The sequence below is a fragment of the Cephus cinctus genome, unplaced genomic scaffold (assembly GCF_000341935.2).
Source record: "Cephus cinctus unplaced genomic scaffold, Ccin1 Ccin1_scaffold1163, whole genome shotgun sequence".
Classification (NCBI taxonomy): Eukaryota; Metazoa; Arthropoda; class Insecta; order Hymenoptera; family Cephidae; genus Cephus; species Cephus cinctus.
The window spans coordinates 218,571-244,590 of NW_014333653.1; the positions used below are offsets into that span (position 1 = coordinate 218,571).

General features: G+C 43.4%; 3 protein-coding genes and 1 long non-coding RNA gene across 14 annotated transcripts in view; 3 read left to right on the forward strand and 1 right to left on the reverse strand.

Annotated features, from left to right (window-relative positions):
• Positions 1-124: 124 nt before the first annotated feature.
• LOC107272354 (protein archease-like) lies at positions 125-2,654 on the forward strand. Of its 2 annotated transcripts, none has more exons than XM_015749425.2 (6): positions 125-494; positions 637-737; positions 881-1,248; positions 1,475-1,499; positions 1,721-1,925; positions 2,215-2,654. In XM_015749425.2, the coding sequence occupies exons 3-6, from the start codon at positions 1,197-1,199 to the stop codon at positions 2,398-2,400; spliced, it is 468 nt and encodes a 155-aa protein (XP_015604911.1). In that variant the 5' UTR covers positions 125-494; positions 637-737; positions 881-1,196; the 3' UTR covers positions 2,401-2,654. The 2 variants fall into 2 exon arrangements, with proteins under 2 accessions (XP_015604911.1, XP_015604912.1); XM_015749426.2 differs by lacking the exon at positions 125-494 and adding an exon at positions 1,561-1,643 and having other exon boundaries at positions 521-737.
• Positions 2,655-3,531: 877 nt separating this feature from the next.
• On the forward strand, positions 3,532-14,394 carry LOC107272365 (transcription factor E2F6). 7 transcript variants are annotated; one of them, XM_025089655.1, is made up of 10 exons: positions 6,047-6,993; positions 7,095-7,187; positions 7,256-7,504; positions 8,259-8,356; positions 8,433-8,590; positions 8,669-8,807; positions 8,887-9,115; positions 9,223-9,496; positions 9,587-9,944; positions 11,427-14,394. In XM_025089655.1, exons 4-10 carry the CDS (start codon positions 8,278-8,280, stop codon positions 11,549-11,551), a joined length of 1,362 nt encoding a protein of 453 aa, XP_024945423.1. In that variant the 5' UTR covers positions 6,047-6,993; positions 7,095-7,187; positions 7,256-7,504; positions 8,259-8,277; the 3' UTR covers positions 11,552-14,394. The 7 variants fall into 7 exon arrangements, with proteins under 7 accessions (XP_015604923.1, XP_015604929.1, XP_024945423.1 ...); XM_025089657.1 differs by having other exon boundaries at positions 7,328-7,504; XM_025089656.1 differs by lacking the exon at positions 7,256-7,504.
• A 731-nt stretch (positions 14,395-15,125) lies between these two features.
• Positions 15,126-26,020, forward strand: part of LOC107272364 (maternal protein pumilio) — a 46,147-nt gene continuing 35,252 nt past the window's right edge. Inside the window, exons 1-5 of one of the 4 annotated variants that reach the window (XM_025089636.1) lie at positions 15,126-15,320; positions 15,556-16,251; positions 16,660-16,881; positions 17,043-17,171; positions 17,532-17,687. In XM_025089636.1, coding sequence (XP_024945404.1) covers positions 16,153-16,251; positions 16,660-16,881; positions 17,043-17,171; positions 17,532-17,687 — 606 coding nt within the window. In that variant the 5' untranslated portion in view covers positions 15,126-15,320; positions 15,556-16,152. Of the gene's footprint in view, positions 16,252-16,659; positions 16,882-17,042; positions 17,172-17,531; positions 17,688-21,502; positions 22,290-26,020 lie in introns of those variants that run through there. The other 3 variants (XM_025089637.1, XM_025089638.1, XM_025089639.1) reach the window with 3 other exon arrangements.
• On the reverse strand, positions 18,431-20,807 carry LOC107272366. Its single transcript, XR_001538920.2, has 3 exons — positions 20,672-20,807; positions 20,111-20,528; positions 18,431-20,050 (listed from the first exon to the last, which is right to left on the reverse strand). It is a non-coding gene; the product is annotated as an uncharacterized LOC107272366 (long non-coding RNA).

Sequence of the window (26,020 nt, forward strand, 5' to 3'; positions counted from 1 at the left end):
ACCTGCACAGGATCAAAACGGCCACGCTGATACCCGAGTAAATTCACGAACCGACAACACAGCAGGACCAATTATTAAAGATGAACTCATCCTACAACGAAAACTACTGACATACATCATATGTATATGCCTCTCTTTCAAGGCATTTTATCAAACCAGTTTTTAGAGCAGCCAGACATAAAAAAATCCAGACAACGTTGATATGCGCATCATTCAAATGTTATACTACAGTGTAATTTTGTAAACGGTGCTTTGAGTCAACTCCGTTACGCATTTTGTTATAATTGAAAAGACGCAGCTGTCAACCATGACCCTGTGGATTCTTACCATTACAAACTTGCTACCAACAAATAAATAAAAAGCAGTCTTCCTTGCTCATCTAGCAGCCACTTCATCCTCATCTTTATGTAATGAAGATTGTATTATTGTCAAAGCGGACGCCCTTGGCTCGCTCAAGATGGAGAACAAGTTTCCGTGATGCGAGGGGAGAAACGGTGAGGAAAACTGTCAATCTGAAAAAATCAAACACATTCGAAGCTCACGCAGAACGAGCTCATGTATTCTAGATACAGATCTTTCGCAGAAACAAATTAAGTACAACGCGAGTTAATTTAAATGTACGTTTTCCTTTTCTAGTCGGTGACAAAGTGAGCGCGTGCAACAAGCATTCGTGTAAACAAGTGACAAGACAGTATCGATACGAAATTGTATCACGCACAAGAAACTCAAAGACTTAAGTAAACTATGGCCCTTACTCATACCTCTCTTTTAGCGTTAAGACACGTCTATTAGTCGTTAAAAGACAGCAGATAGCAGTCGATAAAAGACGTCTCTTAACGCTAAAAGAGAGGTATGAGTAAGGGCCTATGTCTTTTATTAGATTTCACAAAGGACAGCAGGTGATGGGACTCACGTGGCAACTGACGCCTGCAGACCGGCAATCCGTTCTACTCAATTTCTATTATCAAGGATGCTGGAAAAGGTACAGTGACGCCTGAAATGCGGCAACCAGTTGTACTAGCCTCGTAATCTCAGCGTCGTCGGTAAAAGATTTTCGTGACCCTGCCGCAAGGCCAGAAAGTGCTGCCACCTATCTAAAGGAAAACAAAATTGTAATAGTAGTACGCCATTGATCCGTACTGTCAGAGAAACAGCTGATTAGTGATTCACGTGGGAGAGATCAGCTGTGAACGATCATGGAGGAGTTAACCGACGAGGATTTCGCAATACCGCCAGTCAAATACGAATGTGAGTAGATAGTGGCGGCTTTTATAATATCCAAGCAACCTTACTAGTCCGTTATCCCTAAGTTTGATTGAAGCATTAATAAAATCATGAGAGATCGTCAAAGATTGCCGGGTGTGCTTGAAGCAAAACCTCGTGTGCTTCCGGCGCAGTGTGTTTATATGCGCCGAATCAAAGACGCAGTATTAATTTCAAAGTAAAACCGGGAAATTTTCTGTTTCTTTTGCAGATCTGGATCACACCGCGGACGTGCAGTAAGTAAATAAATATATATGCTTCTTCTGAGGATTTATATTGTTATGGGCAATCAAATAGATGCTACGTGACAGACGTGTAACGGTGGAAATTTGAAAAAAGTTTAATTTATGGTGATTTACGTGAAGTTTTTCTGTGGAAATGTAAGAATAGAGTGTTCGTATGATTCATTTATGCTGTGGAAGTTATTTCTATGTGATGCATAATTTTAATACTTTAGGTTGCACGCCTGGGGAGATAGTTTGGAGGAGGCGTTTGAACAATGTGCCATAGCCATGTTTGGATACATGACGGATTTGGAACGCGTCGACATGTTGCAAGTGCATGAAATTGAAGCCGAAGGACACGATTTGCAGAGTCTACTCTTTCACTTTCTGGACGAGTTGCTCTTCATGTTCTGTGCAGAGCCCTTCATTGTCGCCAGGGTACGTTCCAGTAAAGTAGAACATAGTGTTCGTTGGATAAAAGCGGAAGAGTACGATTTTAAAACGATTATCAGCATATTCAGCATTCTTATACCTAAGTTCAGACTGTGACGATCTTCTAGATGTTTTTTAGTGATGTAATTGTTTATCATAATTTAGAGAACAAGACCGAGCCACCCTTTTCCTCCTTTCCCTGGTCTATCCCTATGATTATTTCTACTACCGTCCACGATGAGAAGGCAGGAAAAACTAACAGAAGTACGTATGTACACATGTGTCCTTTTATCAGAAAGTGAAGATCAAGGAATTCGACCGGGAGAACTACAGGATAAAAGCAATAGCCGTAGGCGAGGAGTTCTCGATTGGGAAGCATTCCCAGGGTGCGGAAGTGAAGGCGATCACGTACTCGGCGATGCAGATTCTCGACAAGCCGGAAGTGGACCGACCTGAGGTCTTCGTGATAGTAGATATATGAGCATCGGATGATGGTGGTGGAAGAAGAGGAGGAGGATGGGATCCATGACTTCTGCAAAGGCTTGATTCGGCTTTCTTGACTTTGGACTTTTGACATGGCGTCGCTTGGGAAACGCTTTTACAAATTAAACCGATGGGATAACTTGGGTGGCACTTGGGACAGGCCAAAGGAGGAGACAGTGTGCCTCCCCTATGTCGTAGGGCACAGGCCTTTTGTAGTTGCGTAGGGTTCAAATAAATACGTTACGAAAGAAACACCGGGCCCCCCTTCTTAGCTGCTTGAAGCAGGAACGTATCACTGTGAACGGTGCACCCTGTAGACACTTTTCAGAGCTCGAAGAAATTGTTAGGGCCTCATGGATCTTACTCGTGAGTAAAGCGAGAGTAATGACCCTTCGCACACCACGTTTACACCTGCCTGGAATCGATGATCGGCTGTACCCGTTCCAGGTCTAAGGTCATGTCCTGAACACTCCTTACTCTGGGTAGATCTTGCACTTGGAGTATAAATCGAATACTGATCCTTGGATCTTATTGGGTCAACTGGATACGTAATACTGGCGTAACTACGTGCTTCATTATACTGTATATACTCTGATATAAATAATATTTAGAGTTTATTAAATTTCATTCAGGACAAAATGCTGCTCGGCTAATACGTTTCACGTATCTGTTCTACATGGATAATTACTGAATGGACCTGTAGCGTGGAGAGCAAGGTGGTTCGACGAGTTCACCATGGGATATAGAGAGCCCCATGAAATCTTGCATCCTTAACCTCCCAAGTGTTTCATGGAGTGTTCGAAATACCCATGGGGTCCCTGGGACCCTTTCAAGGGTACCAAGAGATCCTCCTGGAGGCTGGGGTAAATGCTTATGAGTATTTCATCTTTTTTTATCCTACATCTTTCTTCTTTTTTTACCGTAAGCCTTATCCATGTCGCGACGCCTTACGACTTTAATAAACAACCAGTGAGATATAGCGCCCATTCTATTTTCGTTTGTTTCGCAAAACCGTACAATCCTTGTGGATAAACGTGGTTCTATCTTGCAGAATTCTTAGAACTCATGACAACTCTTTGCTGTGCCAAATATCTGTTTAAAGAAATTACCAAAACTCGAAAGAACCACCTCCGAGCTCCGTTCCCTGTGACAATCGTACATGAGAATTATATTACGAAAAATTAAAAAAAAAAGTCCAAATAAAGGGCGCAATCTAACATCAATAGAAAGAATTAAGACCCAAAGGAATTCAGTGCATAGGATCGACAGGCATAGCACAAGAAAAAAGGGCGGTGGCTCTTGGCTTCCAAGTAAGTCGTCCTGATGCAGGATTTCGGGCGCCAGGCGCCCCAGAATCCTACGTCCCTGCAGGCTAACATCCCTACCGCGGAGGAGCGAATAACCGGCCGCTTAGTTTCGTCCAAGGGACCGAAGGGAACGGGATCCCATCAGTCCCAGAGCAATAGGACCCGTAAACAAGAAATCGACCAAGCGTTCTGTGTACGGATATCGTAGAATCTCAAGTGTCCAAAGAGCAGAGAGAAAATTACATAATTCGCGAGTACTCTGACCGTTCTTTTTTTTTTTAGAGAAGTTAGCCCATGCCGGGAGGGCCCGCTGCCAACGTAGCATAAGGATCCTGATAGGAAAGGAGATGTTGCCCTCTATCAAAAGTTTAACCTCAAAACATATCAATTGGAGTCGAGTGTCAAGTGTTAATATGAAATCGTACTGCAAATGGGATTGATCTGTGTTCTCGGTGCTAGGATAGAAAACCAATTAGTTGCAGAGTCTCGCGCGAAATAAACGTCGAGATACGGTGACTTTCCTCGCCCACTGTTGGCAGCACGTATTGCGGGAAATACAAGAGGCCGTTTTGGCGCGCATTCACTTACCAATCAGCCGGCAGATGGCCAATGCCGGCACACGTACGCGTCCACGAACGTCTGACTACAAAGATAGGCGGCACCAAGACTACCGTGAACGTACTTCTATCTGTCCCGTAGCTTAGCCAGTTGCCAGCGCGCCAGCCCATCACCCAGCTCACGAGCCGGCCTCGTGTTAGCGCCCAGGAGAGGATTATTTTCTCATCGCCAGGTTGTAGCGACAATGTCGAGACTGGGCTCATCTTGAAGCCCACGGTGTGGCGAGTGTCACGGGCTTTTTCGTATAAGGATTCCTGGACTGGTTCGTACACACCAGAAGGATTTCTCGGACCGTGTGCTCGCCAGAAAATGGACACCGCTCGGCCGCGCTAGAGGCACCGAGAGAGCGCCCAGACTGAAAGGAACACAGAAAGAGCCAGAGAGAACACGGAAAATACGTGTACTGGGACAGATATTGAAAGAGAGAACAGAAAGAAACTTTAAGAAATTTTGTACAAGGGTCACAGAGAGAGAGAGAGAGAGAGTACCGATAATACAGAGAGCCTGAGGCAGAGAGAGAGACACGTTTAACGTACGAGAGCGAGAGAGTGAGACAGGAAGCGGAGAGAGCTAGAACTGAATTCAACGACGACGACAACGACGATAATACACAAGATCGTCGCCAAACTGCGTTGTCAAGCACGACCCCAGGATACTCCACAAGGGAAGCCTGTCCTGTCCTGCTCCGAGAGAGGATACCTCCTCGGATAAGCACGAGAATGCCTCGCGTTTGGAGCCTCTAACCAGGAGGAACGATCCCCGGAAGAGGGCCGTCTCGAAATACAGCACCACCACCCGAGCCAAGTAAGCGTAATACATATATTAGATCAGGGTACGATACTTTAATTCCTCCATCCTTCCTTACTCCGGTACCCGGGGAATCTCTGTAATACAAGAACCCGTCCTGTGCCTAAAGAGGATCCTAGTACGCAAATACGGTTAGGGAATTTCAAGAGCGTGGACACACAGTGCTTCGACCTGGGGCGGTTACCCGACAAACACTGAAGCATCTCCTGGTAGCTGGTCTTCTCTATGTGTCAAGGATCCTGAATTTTCAGGGTAGCCAACGTACTGGGACTTCATTACATTCGAGAAGAGGACAGGGCCCGGCGAGCTTACACGCCGTGCCTTTTTCACCTCGATTCTCTATCACGATTACGCTTTCTCTCCTCTCTCTCTCTCCCTCTCTCTTTCTCTCTCTCTCTCTCTCTCTCTCTCTTTCTCTCGCAACAATTATTCTATCTCTATCTAAGAGTGCCATGGAGGACGAGGAGGATTTCTCTTTCTCTCGCGCGCGTTCTATCTATCATTCTCTCGCTCTACTATGTCTCTCATTCTTGCCAGACCGTTTTTGGAACGTCGTGGACTTCGCGTGACCGTACTTACACGCGCCAGGAGGGCCGCTAACTCCTGAATTCCACGTTCGAGCTTTCGTTTAACGGTTACTTAACGCGGCTAATGCTTCTGCGACGTTATCCTGGCTCTTTAAAGGCTTTAAATCCCGGTGCATCGGCCTCTTTCTATCTGTTCCTTCTACCCTCTCTCACTCTCCCTCTCTGTTACTACTTTATATATATATATATATATATATATATATATATATATATATATATATATATATATATATCCATCTCACTCTAGCTATCTCTCCCTAGGCCTCCTTCCCTTTTCTACCCTTCGATCCGTTGGCTGCGCTCGCGAATTACAAGCGCGAAACCCTCCGGCGTGTCCTTCCTCTAACCACGCTCGATACTACTCCTAATTGTTAACAGCTGATCGCCACGTAGGTCTGTATTTAAGCACGACCGGTCTTCGTCGTAGAAGTTTACATACAGACAGTTTGAAAAAGATTCGGTACGGAAACCGAAATACGTAGGACGTACTAGAAAACTGGACCTTTTCTCCACATCTTGCGTCCAGGTTAAGTCTGAACATTGTAAACCTGCCTTTTCGTAACAGTCAAGTACAGGAAATTCTTTAACTGTTCAAGGCAGCAAGGGTCCCTTTGGTCTTCTTAGGTTGGCTCTATAGACTTCCAGAAGTTGCTTTCTTTTTTCTTTTTGTTTAGACATCCTAACCGGCATTCTCAGGCTCTACAGTGATCCTCGCTTGTTTTGCTGGGGTCTGTTTTCATTTGTTTTTTTAGAGCAATTTTGAAACCCTGCTTCTTTTTTTGGTTATGTACCTTCTCATACTTCTGAACTTGCCGCAGCCTCTTCGTAACCCATTGGCAATGCAGGTTCAATGAGAATATTGAGTTTTGTTGGCCTGCACGTTTTTCTACGACGCTTTGAGAAAATTCCAGCGGCCATGCCACGCTCGTCACGACGCCAGTGGACGCCTCGTGTCATGTATTATGTACGACGTTGCTAGTGGCTCCTTAATTGTTTACGAAATTATCAACCACGCGAAGTTCCACTCTGGTGATGATAAAACTTCGCAAGAGCTTGTATACACCGTATGAGAAATATATCGTGGAGTCCGAGATGAGTGTTGTGGTACGACATAACCAAAACACTTGGTACTCCAGGATGGACAACGTGGCTGCGTACCTTTTCAAGATTTGATCGTTTGGACTGAAATTCGGACGGGGGAACATTGGGAGATTCGTTTGTACATGGAAATTTACTGTAGATCCTTAACAGCTGATCGACAGTGGAAATCAGGTAGTGAAATCTGTCAATTTTCTTTTTTATACATTTCTACACGTACGTTTGCCTGTCTACATTTTCTGCCATCTTTTCTCATTCTCATTTCCCTCTGACAGATGTTTCCAGTCCTGGGATTATTTAGGACTCCTGTTGGATGAGTCTTCTGTGTAGTTGCCGCATACACGGGATAACCTCAGGATCCTACTGCGGTGGGTTGCTGATACTTTTCCGTTGGCTTTCAAACCCGGAGCCATTTTTCTCTTTCTTTCTCTTTTAGACAAATACCCGGCTTCTAGGACCTTCCCCCATGTTTCACTGGCGATTCAGGGAATCTATTGAATTTCTTCAGGCTCGCCTTCTCCCTTGCCACGTCGCTGGATTATGTACTGATAGATTTCGGATGGTCGACTGTTACACTGCAGATCTTCCAATATGCGACTGGGAAGATGCTGCGAGGATCCTGGCACCGGTGATGGCTTTTACTGCAGGGGAAGATCGTTCGACGCGGTGCTTGGTGGGAAAACCGGTAAAATCGTTTGGGAAGCGTTGGGGTCGATTTTGAAGATGAAAAAAATTCCAATGGCGCCCTCAGGTCCTTCGTCCCTTTATACCTATGGTTTTAGGGACCTTGTAGAATTCCTAGGTCAGGATTCACGCCCTTTTACTCCAGCTCGAAATCCAAGACCTCTGCAGTCACTCCAGTGTCGTAGAATTCAGAATGGATTTTGTGGATCTAATTGATTAGGGTAGAGATAAATATTTTATACGTTAATCATTTTAATTGAATGACTTAAAAAGAATTCTTTTCTTTTTATTATCAGTATGATCGTTACAATGTATACTCGGTATTTACTAGTTTGATTAGGAGCATTATCTATGGCTTGATTAAATTTTTGTTGGAATTATTTATAACGTGGACGTTTAAGGTATTCAGAGGAGAACGTGGGTGAATTTTTACATAGGCGTTATTTCCGGTTGGTAGGTGCCAGTTTACTCTGGGGAAGAGATCAGGCGCCAGCATGAATGTTCTAGGTGTCGCGATGACCTGGTGTCCAGGATTCGGCAAGCTTTGGTCAATCAAATTGTACATTGACGTTTAATCGGTTTGGCTCTTTGATAAAAATACGAGTCACTGTGTATCGCACATTTATGGTTCAACTGTCTCGTAGCACCGATACTCCACTGTCTCAAGAAGACTTTCTGACCCGGGTTACTTAGATATGACGTGTATTTTTCATTTTCGTTTTTCTTTTTCATTGATTCACTTTCCTTATCGACAGATTCGTTAAAGTCGTCAGGATGCCTCGTGTCAGGAGACAGGTCATCCTGGAGGATCCTGCTGGACCCGTCACGCCAGACATGGCTCAAACAAAATTGGGTAAGATATTCTAGACTCTTGTATGATCGTATTTAATTTTTTACGAACGGGGCTGATACAAATTTTCTAATTGCAGTCAAAACAGAGTTCATAGACGAAGGATCCATGGACGAAGTCCAAGCACAAAGGATAGCCGAGGAAACGCCAAGTCCTCATCTACAGGATCATCAGTATGGACAGACACCTTGTTACCAAGTAACCAGGAGACCAGCACAGCCTCCGCCTCGAGCTGAGGTACAATTTACAAGCTGATAGTACTCAAGTGTCTTGTTTGGATAAATTCGAATCATGTTTGTTCTGTAATGTTCTTAGATTTCGGTCCAGGCAGTCAAGAGAAGACTGAACTTGGAAGTGGGTACGACAGGACCAAGTCAATCAGCCTTTAAGGCCCCACGCGGTAAACGCAGAAGATCTGGTTCCAACTCATTGACGAGTCACACGCCCACAAAGAGTAATTTCAGATTATTACGTATTCCTCAAGTATTATCTAATCCGTGTTACGTAGAGTTAAGACAATTTTTTTTAATCAGATACTTCTCGCTTAGGTAAGCCCGTAGAGAGGACACGGTACGACACGTCGTTGAGTTTGCTCACGAAGAAATTTATCAACCTGGTGGAAAGCAGTCACGACGGCGTGGTCGATCTGAACGTGGCTTCAGAGAAATTGGAAGTGCAGAAACGTCGCATCTACGACATCACAAACGTACTGGAGGGGATTGGCATTTTGGAGAAAAAGAGTAAAAATAATATTCAGTGGAAGTGAGTCGTATTTTATATGTATTTACTTTTTTTATTCAATCTTAGGTCTCACTGTGTTTCGTGGCTGTGGACCGATGGATCTTCATGGATATAATTTTTTATTTCAGGGGTGGACAGCTGCCGGGTGAACAAAACGACATTGCTGACCTTAGGAGAGAGGTCGCCGATCTTGAGGCTAAGGAGAACACTCTGGACAGATTGATTCACGGTGCTGAGAAAAATCTACGTGAACTCTGCGCAGACAGGCAATACGCTTACGTGACGTATCACGATTTACGCTCAGTCTCGGCCTACAGAGATCAGGCAATTATGGCAGTGAAGGCACCACCGGAAGCGACCCTCCACGTTCCTCAGCCAGTGAACGCCTTCGGTCAGCCAAAGGTAGTGAACATATAATAGCTGACGAGATTGCGACAAGGAAAAAGAAACATATAATCTTGTATTCTCTGTTGCTCGAACCAACAAAAAAAGCTCCAGATACACATGAGGTCACAACATGGCGAGATCGAAGTGTTCCTCTGTCCTGATGATCTTGGAGTGAAGTCGACCTCGAGTCCAGGACACAGGACGACGTCCCACACATCCTCAAAGATGCCACCGATGCCTTGTCTCCCTCCGGAACTGCTGGTCGGCGGAGGTGACGTCAAGGTGGAACCTGTACCCTCTGTCGAGGATCATCTTAATCCTGATCAAAGTGCTCCGATCACTCTGACGCCTACTACCTCCTCAGCAAGAATGAGGGATGCCCTCCTATGCGAATCCGATGATTTCGGTCCTATGGGAGGTGGCAGATTCCAACTTCAGACAGAGGATCAGAACACCACGCCAGGTAGGGATCATCGGTGACAGAAAAACGTGACAGCCGAGTAGCTCGATTACGCTTTACGTTACTTATGTTTTTACAATTTATGCTTTACTCAAAAACTGAATTACGCTTTCTTTGTTTTTTTAAGATTTATAGAATAGTCACTCGTGTACTGTACGTACTGACAAATTACTATTAAGGGCTTGTGATGTACATAGAAACGAAGCAGTGACTGAAAAGTTGTCAATCCGAAATGATATTCTTGTGTCAGCTTTGTAAGACTTTTCAGAATCTGTACTTTTATTGTAAAATTCATCCACGTATGCTTTTCTATACTGTCTGTATCATGGGCGCATATAACCATCATACGCTTTTCTTTATTTTCAATTAACAAATTTTTTTAAGCATGAAGAAATTCACGCTATGATTTTTCTTTTTCTTATTTCTTTCTTCCTCGACCTGCATTTACCAATATTCCGTTTTTACATTCCTTTTTGCCTTCTTCCTGCTTCTTTTATCGAATTCTCATCTCTTCTAATAAATACGCTTTTCAACCCTCTTCCTCCATTACTCTTCACGTTGTATCGCCAACGTGGTTTTCCTGAGGCGTTTCTTTCGAGTCGCAGTTCAGTCACTCGTTCGGGAATCGTTAATTCACAGAAACAGTTAAAATTCCTGAAGAGCGAAGTTTGACGACTTTGAAAGGAACGTTTCGAAACTTGCTTCTTTCTTTCCTCATTCTCTACCTGCGAGCATAAGTAGTCGCTTTTCTTCTTTGAAATTCTCTGTATTCTTTTGACCGAGGACTATAGCCGTTCCCTGATGGAGCTCTGGCTGTGACTTGTGTGTTTAACATATGAAGATCACATCACAGGCAGAGTTCTACTTAGGTAACGGTTTACAACATCAAGCATTGTCGCGCGAAGGTACGTTTTTTTTTTTATAGTGGCAAAAAGATTTGTTGAACGTCGTAAACAATGCACAAACAATGTGATTTCAGTGAGAGAATCGTTCGTTCGAATTTCAGTCACTTTGAAGACTTTATACCTGGAGGATTCAAGATGCTTGAATGCTAAACTAAAAAATCTCATAAATCTGTGCTTTTAATAAATATTTATCAGATACTTTGCTCCGCACTCTTATGACAGATTGTGGGAACCCATGTTTGCGTTGAAAAATCTCAAGATCTGTTTATAGAGAAGCTTTTAGGGCAATGGAGTGTCAATTGTTTACATTTATTTAAAGTCACAGACAATGTTTACGTCTCCATTGGACAACGTTGCCAAATTGCATTGCTTGACAGAAATTATTATCAAGCTAGACATAAGGTTCAAATTGGATGACCCTGTATATTTAATATATAATTAATCCAGCTGGAAACGAGGATCAAGGAATGACAATGCTTTTGGAATTTATGCTTACCTTATAAACTGCTATGGATTTTTATTTGTAATCTTATTGTGACATAATTATTCATAATATTTATATCTTATTAATTTGTTTCAGATATGAGTATTCTTGATTTCGGAGAGCCTCTCCTGTCCCTGGAACCACCACTCTCTGTGAACGACTACGCCTTCTCCCTGGGCACCGAGGAAGGCCTCACGGATCTCTTCGACTTTTCCTTCTAGGATCCAACGTGATCGTCGAAAACGATACGCCAATTTTTTTTTTAAATCTCTGAGTTCATCTCCGGAGGGTCTCTATGAACGTGGGGCCACAACTATAAAAGGAAATTAAAATACCACTGAGAAAGGAAAAGACAACACGGAATTCATGCTTCGCTCTCAACCAGTCATCCAGATTATCATTAGCTTCACCGTTCGTCCATCTCAACCCTGAAGATTATAATTTCAATAGCGAATCCGAAAATGGAACTCTTCACAAGCATCAAACTTTCCATTGTGTTTAAGGAACCTATTCCCACGGGCCACAAGGATGAACATATCACATCAATGATGGAAAACAGACACTTTGCTTTAATTCAATAGAGAAATCCTTTTTGGGTGGAAGAAATTGCAGCAAGATAAGAAAGAGGATGGACGTACAACCAACGAGAGATTATTGTGAATTTCAATGAATTATAATGAATTTAAAAGTCCGTCTAGTTCGATACAGATAATTATTTCTATAAAAATATCGAGGACTTTCGACAATTTTTATTCAATTCTTGAAATGACGCGTGAGTTCACAATTTTCACGTACATTTCTTTAAAATCTAGGGTAGACAATGGAAAAATAAGGGTAACAATGAAAACTCGCATGTACAACGTATCTTGTTTCTGAACTTTTTCTTTTTTGATACTCGATTACATTTTTTTTAACTAAGTACGTATCTTTTTGGTTGTACATTTATTTGATTCTGACGCTACGTTTTATCACGAAACTCTTCACTCGTTCTACTGATCGTGTATAAGAATGGAGTAGAGAAAAGAAAAAAGAATCAATCACTTCGTCTATGCAAGCAGCGAATGATTTACAAATTACGGAAATACTCGTCACCATCCTATATTATCGTCTATTTAACAAGAAGCTGCACCAGCTGTTGATCCGTCATTAGAGTCAGGAACACGGGGACGAACTCACCAATTCTCTATAAGAAATTAAATGAAGAGCGAAAAGAAAGAAGAAAAAAATTCAGCAAAACCTCTAGGCTATCATCTCGTGTAAACGCATATTTAATACTATTAATATTATCGTCTAAGATATTTCCAGGATACAGTACTATTCTGGACCTGATTAAGAGTCCCAACGGGAGAAAGTACCTCGTCGTGCGTTCAACTCCTGGACCCGGCCTGAGATACGAAATTCCGTGTATTCACAAAAAAAAGACAAAAATTCAATGCAAACAAATTGAAAATTTACGGGTGAAAAAAAAATTAAAAATCCAATAGATCTCAGTCCTGGTCCAGGTGCTGTGTCGCATTTTGAATCCGACGAGTCTTTCTCACCCTCGACGACCCTTAAGGATGCGTACACTAACGTAACAACTTAGGGTACCTCCAAAGCCATAGTGCCTACACCATAAACGATCACAGAATTCCGACGAAAGAGAAAAGGAGAAGGAGAAAGGAAGAAGACAAAAAAATAAATTGTAAATACTTTACATACGTGCATATATACATATATGAGGAGCGTAATGTACACCCAACGGACAAATGAGAGAAAAAGAAAGATAAAGAAGAAAGCAAGACAAACACAGCTGACTCCTGATTACAGTTATCAATAGGATATTTCTCTATCGTTTTAGTTATTTTTAATGATTAATATTATTGAAGCATTAAACGAAAGATCGTTAGGTTATATAGTTACTTATTATTATTATTATTATATATATACAAATATATATATAAACATACATATATATATAATATTTGTATCGTCGTCAACAAAGGAAATTCATGCAAGCCGCCCTAACGAAACATACCAATTAGATAATGGCTATACAAATATTATTATCACAAGATAAGAGAAGCAACCCGACTGGCCTAAGATGTTTTCTTTTTTTTTTTCCTTTGACTCCTTGTTGTCCTGGTGCATGTTTATTCTCTTTCTTCGTCTTTGTAACGTTGTTTTCTGTTAACGTCTCATTGTTTTTCACGTATTTACATGGTATTTACATATTTATATATATATATATATACGTAGTTAATTCTCAGGATGTCGGATAATCTGTTCATCCCCTTTGGTATTTTCTTGTAGACGACGATTTCGGTACTGGCGGCTTGCGTGAGTTTCCTCAGGTCGAATTTGTCCCTATTGGCGACTGCAAAAAAAGAAAGAATCGTGCTAGTTTTTTTTTCCCCTTTAACACAATTAAACGACGGCAGTTTTCTATCGGCGTTCGTTGTGAGGAATCGTGACTGCGAACGAATGAAATATTTGTGCGAACGTTGCGTGTCAGACGTGTACATGGAATGTATGGGAGATTGCGTGCATGTGCGTGTGGATAGAACGAGAAAATTGTGTTCGACTAAGCTGGAAAAGAATATGAAACAAGAATTATGGAAGGAAGATAAAAGAAAAGAAAAGAAAAAAAATTGAATTAGCAGATTTTCGTTTTTGGAAAGCACCAGTGACAGGTTTATGATATTTTTTACCTGAGTAGTATATATATATATGTATATGTATACATACATGTTACAGTTGAATCGTGACTCTCTTCTCTCTCTGTCTCTCTCTTTTTCTGTTTTATAAAAAACAAAAGATTAATGCCGGCTCATTTTTCGACTTTTCAGTTAAAATATTTTTCAGACCTTTGCACCGGGTACGAGGTCCTTTCATAAATAACACGAGGATCGGAGGCTGGTAAAATTTTGAGTATCGAACTGTGCTTTCACTTTGTGACTTTCATTTGATTTCTAAAAGCCTTTTCTTGAGTCTTTCGCGAAAAGAGAGAAGAACGGAAGCAAAAGAGAGAATTGGAGAAGGAGTTTTGCGATTTATAAAAAAAAAACAAAAAGGGCCAACCTAAGGAATGTACATTGGCTGGCTCTTACGAACGAGGCTCAGGTTTTTAAACGTCGTCGACCTCAAACCTCAGCGCACTACTAGCCAACTAGATTATTACTACATCCCGTACCTTAAACCCGTCCTTATGTCCCCCTTGCAGGGCGACATTTCCTTCCTTGAAATCCTGCGAGGAAAACATCCTCCCGATGTTCGCAAAAAACACTTGGACTGTTAAGATACCTACAGGAGAAACAATGATAAGGAGTTGAGCGCCCTTACGAATTAATCGGAGCGCCAGTTCCCGTATGAGACGTCGCAAAAGAAAGTTATTAAATATAACCTTGTGTAACGTGATGAAAATTCTAGTGATTCTGTATATTCTACAACCGCCAACCACAATTTCCAGCTACGCCAGTGATACTCGGTACGTGCTGATTGACCGCCATGAGATTTATTTGTGTCCCCGATGGATCAGGAGTTTGTAGATTCACAGAATGCAAAAGCCACCCTCTACATTTATGCTGTACCAAGAGGACGGACTGAAGAACCGCTGAGAGGATTCGTGTATGGAGACAGGGAATAACAGGCTGTGTAGAATATGTGAAATGTACAGTATGGTGTATAAGTATCATACTGTACTATATTATACAATGCTATATTATAGTTTGACTGTACCTGTAATATACTAGGTTCGAGGAGAGAGAGGAGCGTATATGTGTGTATATATATATTGGCGAGAAAGGCGCGTGCGCAGCGGCAAAAAAGAAAAATGTCGGCAGTTGGCAGCCGCCGTTTCTAGCCGAGTGTCGAGAGCGGAGCTGGCCCTGGTAGTAGAAATCGCGGTGCATCCTAGCACGCGAATAACGCGAATGCCGGTGGACGCGAGTCGCGATCCTGTACCCGGCTGTATATACGTGTGAATAGTGTATTTAAGGCTAGTTTTACAAAGTGAGTATATTATAATAGTTAACCCCCCACAGAATCGTGAGTCCGTCGTCTCTTGGTGAGCAGTGAGGGCCTGCACATAAGAGGGGCGTCCGTGCTCGGTCGGCTAAAAGAAAAGAAAAGAAAGGAAGGAAAGAACAAAAAAGGGGGAAAAAACGTGAAGACTGGGAAAATTAATTGGAGAGACCGAGAGTAACTCGGATAATCGGTAACTCGAGTTCGATTCTTTTTACCGTAGAACGTAAGGGACGTCCAGGAGGTAAAGAAAGGAAGATCAGTATACGGCAGGAGCAACAAGAGGAACGGTTAATCAGGAAGGAAAGGAGAGAGAGGCTATACTCGAAGAAGGGAGAGAGAGTTCTGCACTTGTTCCTAGTACTTCTTTTACTCGACCATAGCTTCTGGAGTCTGTGAAATTCATTTGGTTTACTCGGAGCCAGGGTGTGCGAGACTCGTTTTTTTTTTGTCATTGTTACAACTGAAAAGTAAGGTTATAAAGAGGAGTGTGTGTATGTACACGCTTTATACAGTGTACTCGGCATCCGGGCTCTGCCTTTGTGTTCTTACGAGTGTTGTCAAAAATCCGGAGGCGGCGGCGCGCCGGGTATCCTCCTGCCATTGCTCTGCTGCCGAGTGGCGCTCTCTTTCTTAAGTCTCAACTGACTGGTCGGGTTTGCATTGCCGAGGAAAGCGAGATGTCATGCTAGCCAAGCGAGGAACATGATCTCTACGTAGGCCGTTGTGTGGCATCATCCGGACGCCGTCAGCGAGAGGTGACAGCATCCTTAGTGAGGATATACCTTCTATTCTGCGAAGCGGTGTGCTTGACAGGAACATGAAGTGGCTCGGTGCGGGAAGCGGCGCCGGCGGTGGGGGCGAGCCGGCACCCCCCATACAGCTGCACCATCCCTCTGCCAACGGTCACATACCCACTGTACGTATTGTTCTACCCTTAGTTTGCATCTTGTGTTTGGTTCCTGGAGAATTTCTGGTTGTGGGAATAGGTCTTCATTTTTTAATATTTCATTACTCGGCGGGGTTTTAGCTCTGGAGTGGCATAGGACTGCACGTTGCTTGCGTCCTGTGGTCGCCTTTGTTTCCAATCATGGAATGCTGCACGTTCTTAGTTCTTTATTTTGTTGTGGAGTCATGATACTTAGATTGTATATGAGTGTTGAGGTTAGTTTGGAGCATTTGAGGAGGATTTTTATTGAGATTTTGGTGGAGTTTTTGATTAGTTTGGTTATAGTGCATTTATGGAGGTTATTGCGAGAGAGTTAAAGTTAGTTCTGAGGTATAGGGGCAAGTTGGTTTTGTTATAACGACTTTTTCTTCATCGTAGGAGGCTGATCAGTGTGCTCAAGTTATGGCTGGTGGCGATGGAATACGTATTCAACCTGGACAAACTCATCAAATGGGACTCGGTAGGACTCAAGACGATGCTATGGTTAGCTATGTTTTTCAGCGACCAACTGAACCTGAATTTAATGCGCAACCCTCCAGTTTTCAAACAAAACAACCGCCCAGACCCTGGGCCTTAGCAGATGATGCTATTATCGATAATGTAAGTATTGATTACTCTTTAATATGTAACTTTGATACAGGTGTACACAACTGTAACGAATGATCATTTACAAATTATTATTGCTATGGAAATGTTACTATATCTTTTATCGAAAATACTAGGCATTAATAATATTATTATGTCTTACCGATTGATTCCAGAACCACGACAAATGGAAGTATCCAATGACTAAGCTGGGAGTGCCGCAGCAGAGCCAACCACAACAGCTTGGCCTTCAAGCAATGAACAATGTTCACTTGCCCTATGAGATACACCCCATGCAACTTAAGGTAAATACAATTTTAAAAATGGCAATGCTTAACTGTCGCACCGTACCAAAGCACATAGCAAGGAGAATGATGGTTTTTATTGGTAGAAGCGAGTTTTCTGTATTATTCAGTTGGCATCCTTGCAAGTTGCCTTACTGGTTCTCATCCCCCTACACACACACGCACATGCTTATATCTACAGATTCATGATACTGGATACACGTGATAATACTCTATATACGTTTCCTGATTTCTATTATCATCGATGATTTCTAGATAAAAAATAACAGAAAATCTTGCATACGTTTATGCATCTGTTATTGCAAAAAGAATAAAATATTAATTTCCCTTTTAATTATTCTCTTTATATTTTATATCCAGAGCGGAGCACCAACTGCAGAGCATCTCGTGTACCTAAACAATCAGATGACAGCTCAGCAACAGGTGGCCCTCTTTCATCATCAACAGCAGCAACAGCAGCAGCAGCAGCAGCAACAACAACAACAGCAGCAGCAGCAACAATTCAGAAACGGCCACGTGAGTACCAAACATCCATTAATAGGTATAAACTACAAAATCGAATACGAAGCGTCCGTTTTACACAAAAGAATAGCATTCCTTACTGTGACTGAAAAAAAAATAGTCCAAAATTGGTGGACTATTTTCACATTCCTCGAACCCTCCTCAAATTTCACCCTGACCGGAAATGGAAATCAGACTCCGTCACTACCTTCAAATGCAGAAGATCGTTATCGAAAACAGTGTAATGGAAACAGAGTGTAGATGGCACTGTCAGTTCGATTCTAGCGTTTCTAGAATACGAATTCCAGGTGGCTTTGGTACAGATCAGCCTATAAGAACGCGTCGTACAGACAAACTGGCTTAAGCCATAAAAGCCCACGCCACTCCTAACCTACGTCTTCGATCGCCCACGAAAATTTGCTCTGGATAGATGCACAATCAACCTCCGGCCTCCGTTCGCCCATGTGCAACATGCTGCACCCATGTTCTCAGTTCGAAGATTAGGCTGCCATTCACAACTGCGTACAGCATTGAGCATATACCCACCTGAAGGATTCACCGCGTCACTTCAGTGACAAACAAACTTGCATTTCGTAATTCCGCCAGAGGAGCTGTCTCAACCTGAACCTACCTTTCTTCATTGTTATTGCCGTCGCGTTCTTTATTTTGAAAGACAGACTCATGCAAAAAGGTAAACGTCCACGTCAATAATACACATTCTACTCGTCTCGACTCGTCGGAGAAAATAGAACAAGAAATCTCATTTCTCGTTTATTTTTACATCATACAGCTTACCAAGTTCCTTCTCTGTCATTACGCCATCAGCGTCCATTTACGATATATCGTATATCCATGACGTAGACTCCCTCGTCAGACCCGTGACGCGTCCAAGATTATTTCGTCGTACGGCAAGCGGCGGATCGAGATCAAAGTCTGCATTACAGAATGCCCGGAGAAACGTGTAGTGGTATCTTCTTCAAGAGAGAGAAGAACGAATTCCTTGAACAGGCCGTAAAAGGAAACGAAATTCCCATACCCAGATCGAAACCCATATCTTTATCCGCGTCACCTACGCCCACGTCGGGCAATCAGGGTTAACAAATCCGATTGAAAGAAAGAAAATTAAATTCACGGGCCGCTACGAGGATCGGCTAGGTAGCGTTAAAATTCTTATCGGTGACTGGCAGTCTGAGAAAGGCGTAATATTAATATACAGTTACGCGAGACCTGTCCGAAATGCCGGTCATAAGTGTCTGGAGAATTTTCAAAATATCTCTCCAAATTTAACGAATCTGAGCAGGACCTCCCTCGGCAAGGCCCGGCCCCTGACGCGTGGGTCCCCATGGAATCGTGTCAGGGCCAGGATTTGGCCGTTTGGCAAGCGCAAGCGGCAGCCTCGGCCTTAGATTAGTGTGTGCGCGTGCATATATATATATGACGTTGGCCTGCCTCTCTCTCTCTCTCTCTCTCTCTCTCTCTCTCTCTCTCTCTCTCTCTCTCTCTCTCTCTCTCTCTCTCTCTCTCTCTCTCTCTCTCTCGCGCTCTCTCTCTCTCTCTTATATATACGTATATTCTGTCTTTCTCTATCTCATTCTCTTTCGACACTCGAGGCAGTGACCTTCGCCACGCGAGAAGCTCTCGCGCCGCCGGGTGCGCGCGAATACGCCAAGTCAGTCGAGCCGTTTACTTTTATATTTCTATCGCGGAGCTCGCTCGCGCTCCCACGTGCGCCTCTGTTCCGCGGAAACAAAACGTGGGACGCCGAGCATCGCGACGCTCCTACGTAACGCAGGTAACGTCCCTCGATAATTGTAACAGAGTTCGCGGACTGCAAAGCGTCGCTCAAGTCGACTTCGTTGACGGGATCGTATGCGTTGTGGCTTTAGCCGTTTGGTATTTTACTGCATGGTGCGTCGATAGCTACCTGACGTCTCTGTAAGCGTCGCGACGATCCTGCTTGCGATTGCGAATTTTTACGAAAAAATAGAGATCGCTGTGTACATTCTATGTTGTACGTCGTGCGACGTCTATCTGCAACTTAATTATTTATGGATCGAGCTCCTCACCAGGAGGCAGGGTCGTGCTTGTCGCATCGACTACGAGAAGTTCCTTCTGTCTCCACTAGCTGACCTGGTGCACCAGGAAGCGGACAATGGAGGTCTGAGAACTCGTAGAAAGCACAAGCGGTCTGCGACGCTTTGGCTTTTTTTTTTTCGCAGACCTCTGTACTTCTTACTGGTGCCATGCCTGAGTACTCGTCGGTGTCCTGACTGTAGGCAACGTAAGGGAATACTCGTCACTGTAGTCGGGTTATGGATGAAATTGTGCTCTGCTCCTCTGGAGGTGTGGTACTGGCTTAACAATGTACGACGTATTTCCTGTGCAAATAATAACAACGCGTCATTAATGCTCTGCTGCTGGCATACAAATATAGTTACCAGTTTGCGTCCGATCGCTCTTCAGCTGATATCGACTCTCAAAATTAATGACGAATATTTCATAGTAATCGGTCGAGGCCTTTGATTCGTCCATTTCAATAATTTCTATTTTTACCTCTTCAAGCGTCCATCTAGCGATGGTTGCTCCAACTACTCGTGTACTCCGCGCGGCCCAGAAATTGGCCAAAAAAAAACAAACGGCGTAAACGTCTTCCGCCTTGGATCGTAATCAATGCTCAATTTAGCTCACACGCGACTATAGCCGATAAGAGTCGACGACAGTGTTTATTATAGACAAGACCCAGGCTAACATGATGATCAGTGATCCCCCTCTGACCAACGGAAGGTTAAGGCGTGGATAAACCGGAAACGGAGCAGCAACAAGGTAGAGACGAAATTCCGTGGCACCTTTCGATCACTGTGAGAAAAGAAGGATAGAAAATTTGGTAAAAACCTCTTAAATCGTAGCTTAACTTAAGAGAATCATCCTTATCTCTTTTACGTGTAACGACATAACCTCTGTATAGCCGGATAAAAAGAACGGAAAACAGAAACACTCACCGTCGCATATTCTCATGGAGGAAACCAATGGGTCTAGGGAAAGGTAGAGTCCCTGCAGTAGCAGCGACGGGCCACCAGGGTTTATGTATATCGGGCGTGCGTCAAATGTTCACGAGGACATTGCGGAGCGAACGCAAAGGTAGATCGACGGCGATGGTCCGTTCCGATTGGTCGTTAGGTTCGATGGTGGGGTTGAACGAAGCAAGATTACCAACTGGTACCGCCAGACGGCGCCTCCATCGAGCGTCGTTCTTTGTTTCGCCGTGAGGCAGTCTCCATCCAGCAGGCCGGCTAACGAAATTCGACGAACTCTCGACGCTGAGCGGTTAGCGCCCGACGACGCCGCGTCGCGATGCCAAAACGGACGTGAGTAGCACGCAATCGAACGCGCGGCTCGAGAACCTTCCTGTAAATAGCGGTTGCTGTGCTGTGTATATGTGCGTCGTGCACCTGCGATTTTTTGAATAACCCAACAAGGAATAGGACACGCTCGAAGACCAGTGACGCGAGGAACTTTTTATTCGTATACGTCGTCATCGTCTTCGTTCGTCCTCCTCTCGGCAACGTTATCTCGGATACCACATAACCCCGGGTGCTGCGACAGAAGACCAGGGTGTTTTTGGTGATTTACACTCAACGTCAGAAGAGCCACACGCTTTTCTGCCAGTGCATTTTTGACAGCCACGAACCTGACGCCACTGCTACCCACCAGCTAGACACAGCGATGCCTATTTACTGTCTTTGACACTCCGATCTGTATATACACCGATACCGAGTCTTATTTGTTGTTGTTGTCGATAGTATCGTCGCTGCTACTATCGCTTGGCAATTTCGTAATCTTGTATCGATATACCGGGGATCGTTTAGCGCGATACTAATAACGACAATTACGGATTGGCAGTTTACGTGCGACAGTGCTTCAGGATAACAAGGAGGATCGTTGACTTTTGGTCGACCCCACGAAGAAATATTTCGTGAAGACAAATATTACATATTTACTCGGGCAGTGCTGGGTGGTTAATCGGCGTTCGCGCCCCCCTCTGAAACGTCGTCGCGACGCCCCGCGTCGTTTCTGACGCACGAGAAACTCGCGAGAGGTTATATTCCTAATCGGTTGCGGCGGTGTACCTTTATTTAATTGACGGCTCGTCGACCGCGGATATTTACTTGTGAATACGTATGTATATGTGTGTGTATATATATCTTTGAATTTAATAACGTGCTGTGCCCCGTGATTGTTATTCGATTGTACTGTTTTATCGTGCATCCTTCTTCGGTATTCTCTTGGATTCACTGGTGGCGAATATTTGGTTTTATTTAACTGTGAAACGTACGGCAAGGAATACGCGTGGGTTCATATATATTTTTTTTTCCTATTTTTTCTCGCTGTGCACATTTCTTCCTGTGGTGGTTGTTTCTGGCGGGTGCCAAGTGCCGTGTGCCGGGCACGGGGTTAACAGTGAATTTCACGGAGTCGACGACGCGGGGTGAGAGAACCTTGGAGACGGTGGAGAGTTTCGGCGTGGGATACGGCCAGGGTGCTAACACAGGCGACTGGATGAAACCGCCGGGGGACCTTTTTCTCTACTGCGACATGAAGGACCTGGGTGCCGATATGGTATTTAGATGAGACAGTTCAATTGATCCTTTTATTTTTTATTTTTGGCTTTTTTTTTTTTTTAATTATTTAAACGTCACTGTACATTATCCTGGGATTATTTTTATCGGTCGGTGGCGTAACGCCGTGGTACCGGATTGATATCCTAATGTAATAATGCTTTCTCGTTGGCGAGTTTCGTCGTTGGCTCTTTTGAGGTTACGTTAACGCGGGAATGTTTTGCTAATCGATTATTGGCGTTTATTAATTCTGTCTGCTATGGGAATTTTTTTCCTGGCCTTTCTTGTTTCCTTTATGGATTCTCTCTCTCTCTCTCTCTCTCTCTCTCTCTCTCTCTCTCTCTCTCTCTCTCTCTCTCTTTCTCTCTCTCGTTCGTCCGATGGATCCCACGACGCCATATTACTGCCACTCTCGCCATTGGCTTTTCGACCTTTTTCAATCATGGATATTCGATGCTACGTGTCATTACTCTTTGTCATTATGGGTAATTTTGTTGTAACCTTGTTCGGTTTTCCTACGAAGCATGAAATCTACTGGCTGCGTCCGTTATTTAAACATTTTTTTTTTTTTTTTTTTAATTTATTCGATGCTACGTGTCATTACTCTTTGTCATTATGGGTAATTTTGTTGTAACCTTGTTCGGTTTTCCTACGAAGCATGAAATCTACTGGCTGCGTCCGTTATTTAAACTTTTTTTTTTTTTTTTTTTAATTAGACAAGAGGAACGTCACACGCGTTCCTCTCTGGCATCAAGAAACCGTTTTTACTTGTTGTTGCTCGTTTATCGTGAATTTTCAGGATTCACTCGTTTTATCTCGTGTTTGGACTTTTTTTCTTTTATTTACAATACCTGCTGATTGCTCATCTTAGTATCTTGAGTCGTATCTTCGCTTCACTGACCTATCCAATGTTGAGTCAACTTTCTTCACGCCTCTTTGTTTTTCCATATTTTTCTAATATAACGAGCATGTATACAAATCTCAAGAAGTAAGATCTCTTATCTAATTTTGCTATTTTTAATTCTTTGACCATTTTTTTTTTCATGCTCACGTTCAATTGACATTTCATGTATATGTATACGTTGACTAGACTCTCTCGTTATACCTTACTTTAGTTCCAGTTACTGTTTTTTCTCAGACAGTTGAATTTTGGACAAATAAGTTTGTTTTTTTTTTTCATAAAATCAACGGACCAAGCTTCATAAAAATCTGTAACTCCAAAAAGAAACTCCATATCTCTCGGGTGACACTTTCAAAAAGTTTTTGGTGCCACAAGAATTTTATTCGAAAAAGTCGTGATCCCCCCTCCTCGTAAATAGCCACCTCTCAGAGATTCGACAGACACCGTATTTCGGTCACACGTAAACAATGTCTTGCTCGACTATCCAATATATAAAAAAAATGCCCGAAATATATGCAATATATTCAATAACATTCCCTCCGTTCTCTCAGTACGATGTTTTTGTTTACCTTCTGGCCAGTCGAAGGGAGAAAAAAAGTCCAGCCCTCACCCCCGAGGGGTGAAGCTCAAGCGACACCCCCGACCAACATTCTTCCTCCTTGGTTCATCGTGCACGCCGAGGCACAAGAAAACCAAAAACCTCCTCTACGTCCGTTACAAATATAAGCAAAGCGTAAGCGCGACGGACGTTTCAGTCCCGTGGTTATTGTTGGCATTAAGGTACGTTCACATCGCACCGGGCAGCTCTCCGCGCTTTCGCCTGATACAAAGGACGCGCCAAATCCTCGAAGGAGGTTGCGAACGTGGTCCGGAGGATATCCTCGGCCGTCACGATCATTAATAACTAGCTACCTTCTGATCGCGCGTAATAATACATTTAATCAACGTGACTCCTCGCGATAAATATTTAGCGTCTGGACGCTTTGATCGAGTCGCAGTGGAAGGTGACAACAACCTTGGTTCGTTTCTTCGGTACGTACACGCGCGTGGGGAACGGAACGTGAGCGGGGTTATTCACTGGTTCGTTTAGTTACATAATATATGCACGTAAAAGAGAATCGTACGTAAAGTGTAAGTTTTTTTTTATTTTATTTTATTTTTTTCGAGTACACTCACGTCCATGTCTACGCGTAGCGTTTATTACGGCCTGTCAGAGTCCTTTCCCTTTTATACCTAATGTGGCACGGATGTTATATGTATATATATATCTTCCTTAAGTTCCGCCGCCATTTTCTTCTCCACCTTCACTCACGTCCTGTACAATTCTCTGCGCTCCGCGTTTCAATCCTGCTGCTGCTCCGTCATACACGAGGCATTCTTCGTGGCAGCCATTGGCACTGAATTTTCTATCCGACGGACAGCTGCGTATACGATTAACGATGTCAACACGAGAAGCCCCAACGTCTCCCGAGGCTTGTGAACAGGGCCTAAAACGTTCCTAGGCCCTTTTATACCTGCCGGCAAAACCGGCTATACGTATACCATTCCAGCCGTCGGCTCCTGTAAACCCAACGTTCGTTGTATCTTACGTCGCAGGCTTCGGCTACGTAACCCGACGGCCAATCTGCCTCCTTCGTTATCGCTCGTACTACGGCGACGCCGGGTCCTTTTTCCCTTCTCTACCCTGCCGTGACTGGGCTACGCCGAGTTTCCACGTGGAACTTTTGCGACTGTCGCTCGCTTGCGTACGTCGCCTGACTCTGTGTACCTCGGGTACTCGGGACGGATATACGCTACCGCGCGTTTCACTCGAGCGTGTTTATGCTTTTAACTGATCTCCTTTTTTAAGGTTGGAGAACTTGTAGCTATTTGACATTTTTGAGGTTGGGTTCTAACGGCCGTTTCGTTGCTCTTGTTTCCTTTTTTTTACTGTTTTTTTTTTTCGTTTTTTTTTTTTTTTTTATATATATATCAACGACGTATACGGGAAGTTTCATACGTCCGCTGAAAGACCGGGCGCGTTTGTAGGTACGACTGGGAATATCGATTTCTGCCGTGACTCATTTCGTCTTTCCCGTGGCTCATCGCGAAGGTTCAGGGTTGTTCCACCGGGTCCTCGCCTGATTCACTTGCGTCCCGTACCTACAGGTCTTGGCTGTTTGTCAATTTGCACTAGGCATCTTTACTTCCTGCGATGGCTGAGGTTGCTCTTGGACGGAGAATTAACGAGGACCCGGGTCTCTTTGTGTCCTTTGTCAACTCTCAGCGGCTTCCTTCTGCTGCGGTGTTTCCTTTCTTGTACTGTAACAGGTGGCCGTTCCCAATTTGACCTTGGATTGGGAAAGGTCGATCTCTGGAAATCGACTGACTTCGTCGCCTCAGGAAACTCTCCACGGCCGTCCAAGGCTGTTTCCTTCCACCTTTCTTCTCTGGTTTCCATTAAAACTATTTTATCGCTTCTCGTACTATAACTTCTTTCGCTTTTTCTTTTTTTTTTTTTTTTTTTTTTTTTGTTTTTTTTTTTTTTATTTTATCGCTTCTCGTACTATAACTTCTTTCGCTTTTTTTTTTTTTTTTTTTTTTTTTTTTCTTTCCTTCGACACGTTACTTCTTGTGACATTAACCTTTTTTTTTTATGGCGAACCCAAATTGGTCAAGGGTACCTGGTGACTTTTTTTTTTATGTCACGTATATTACGAATTTGGGATCATTGGTTCATACTTTGGTATGTCGCTTGGTGGAACCTTACCCTTAGTGGGTTATTGATCATTATGGGGATATCGGTTGATGTATATTGGTAATTTTTTATTTTTAGTATTCTGTTGGGGGGG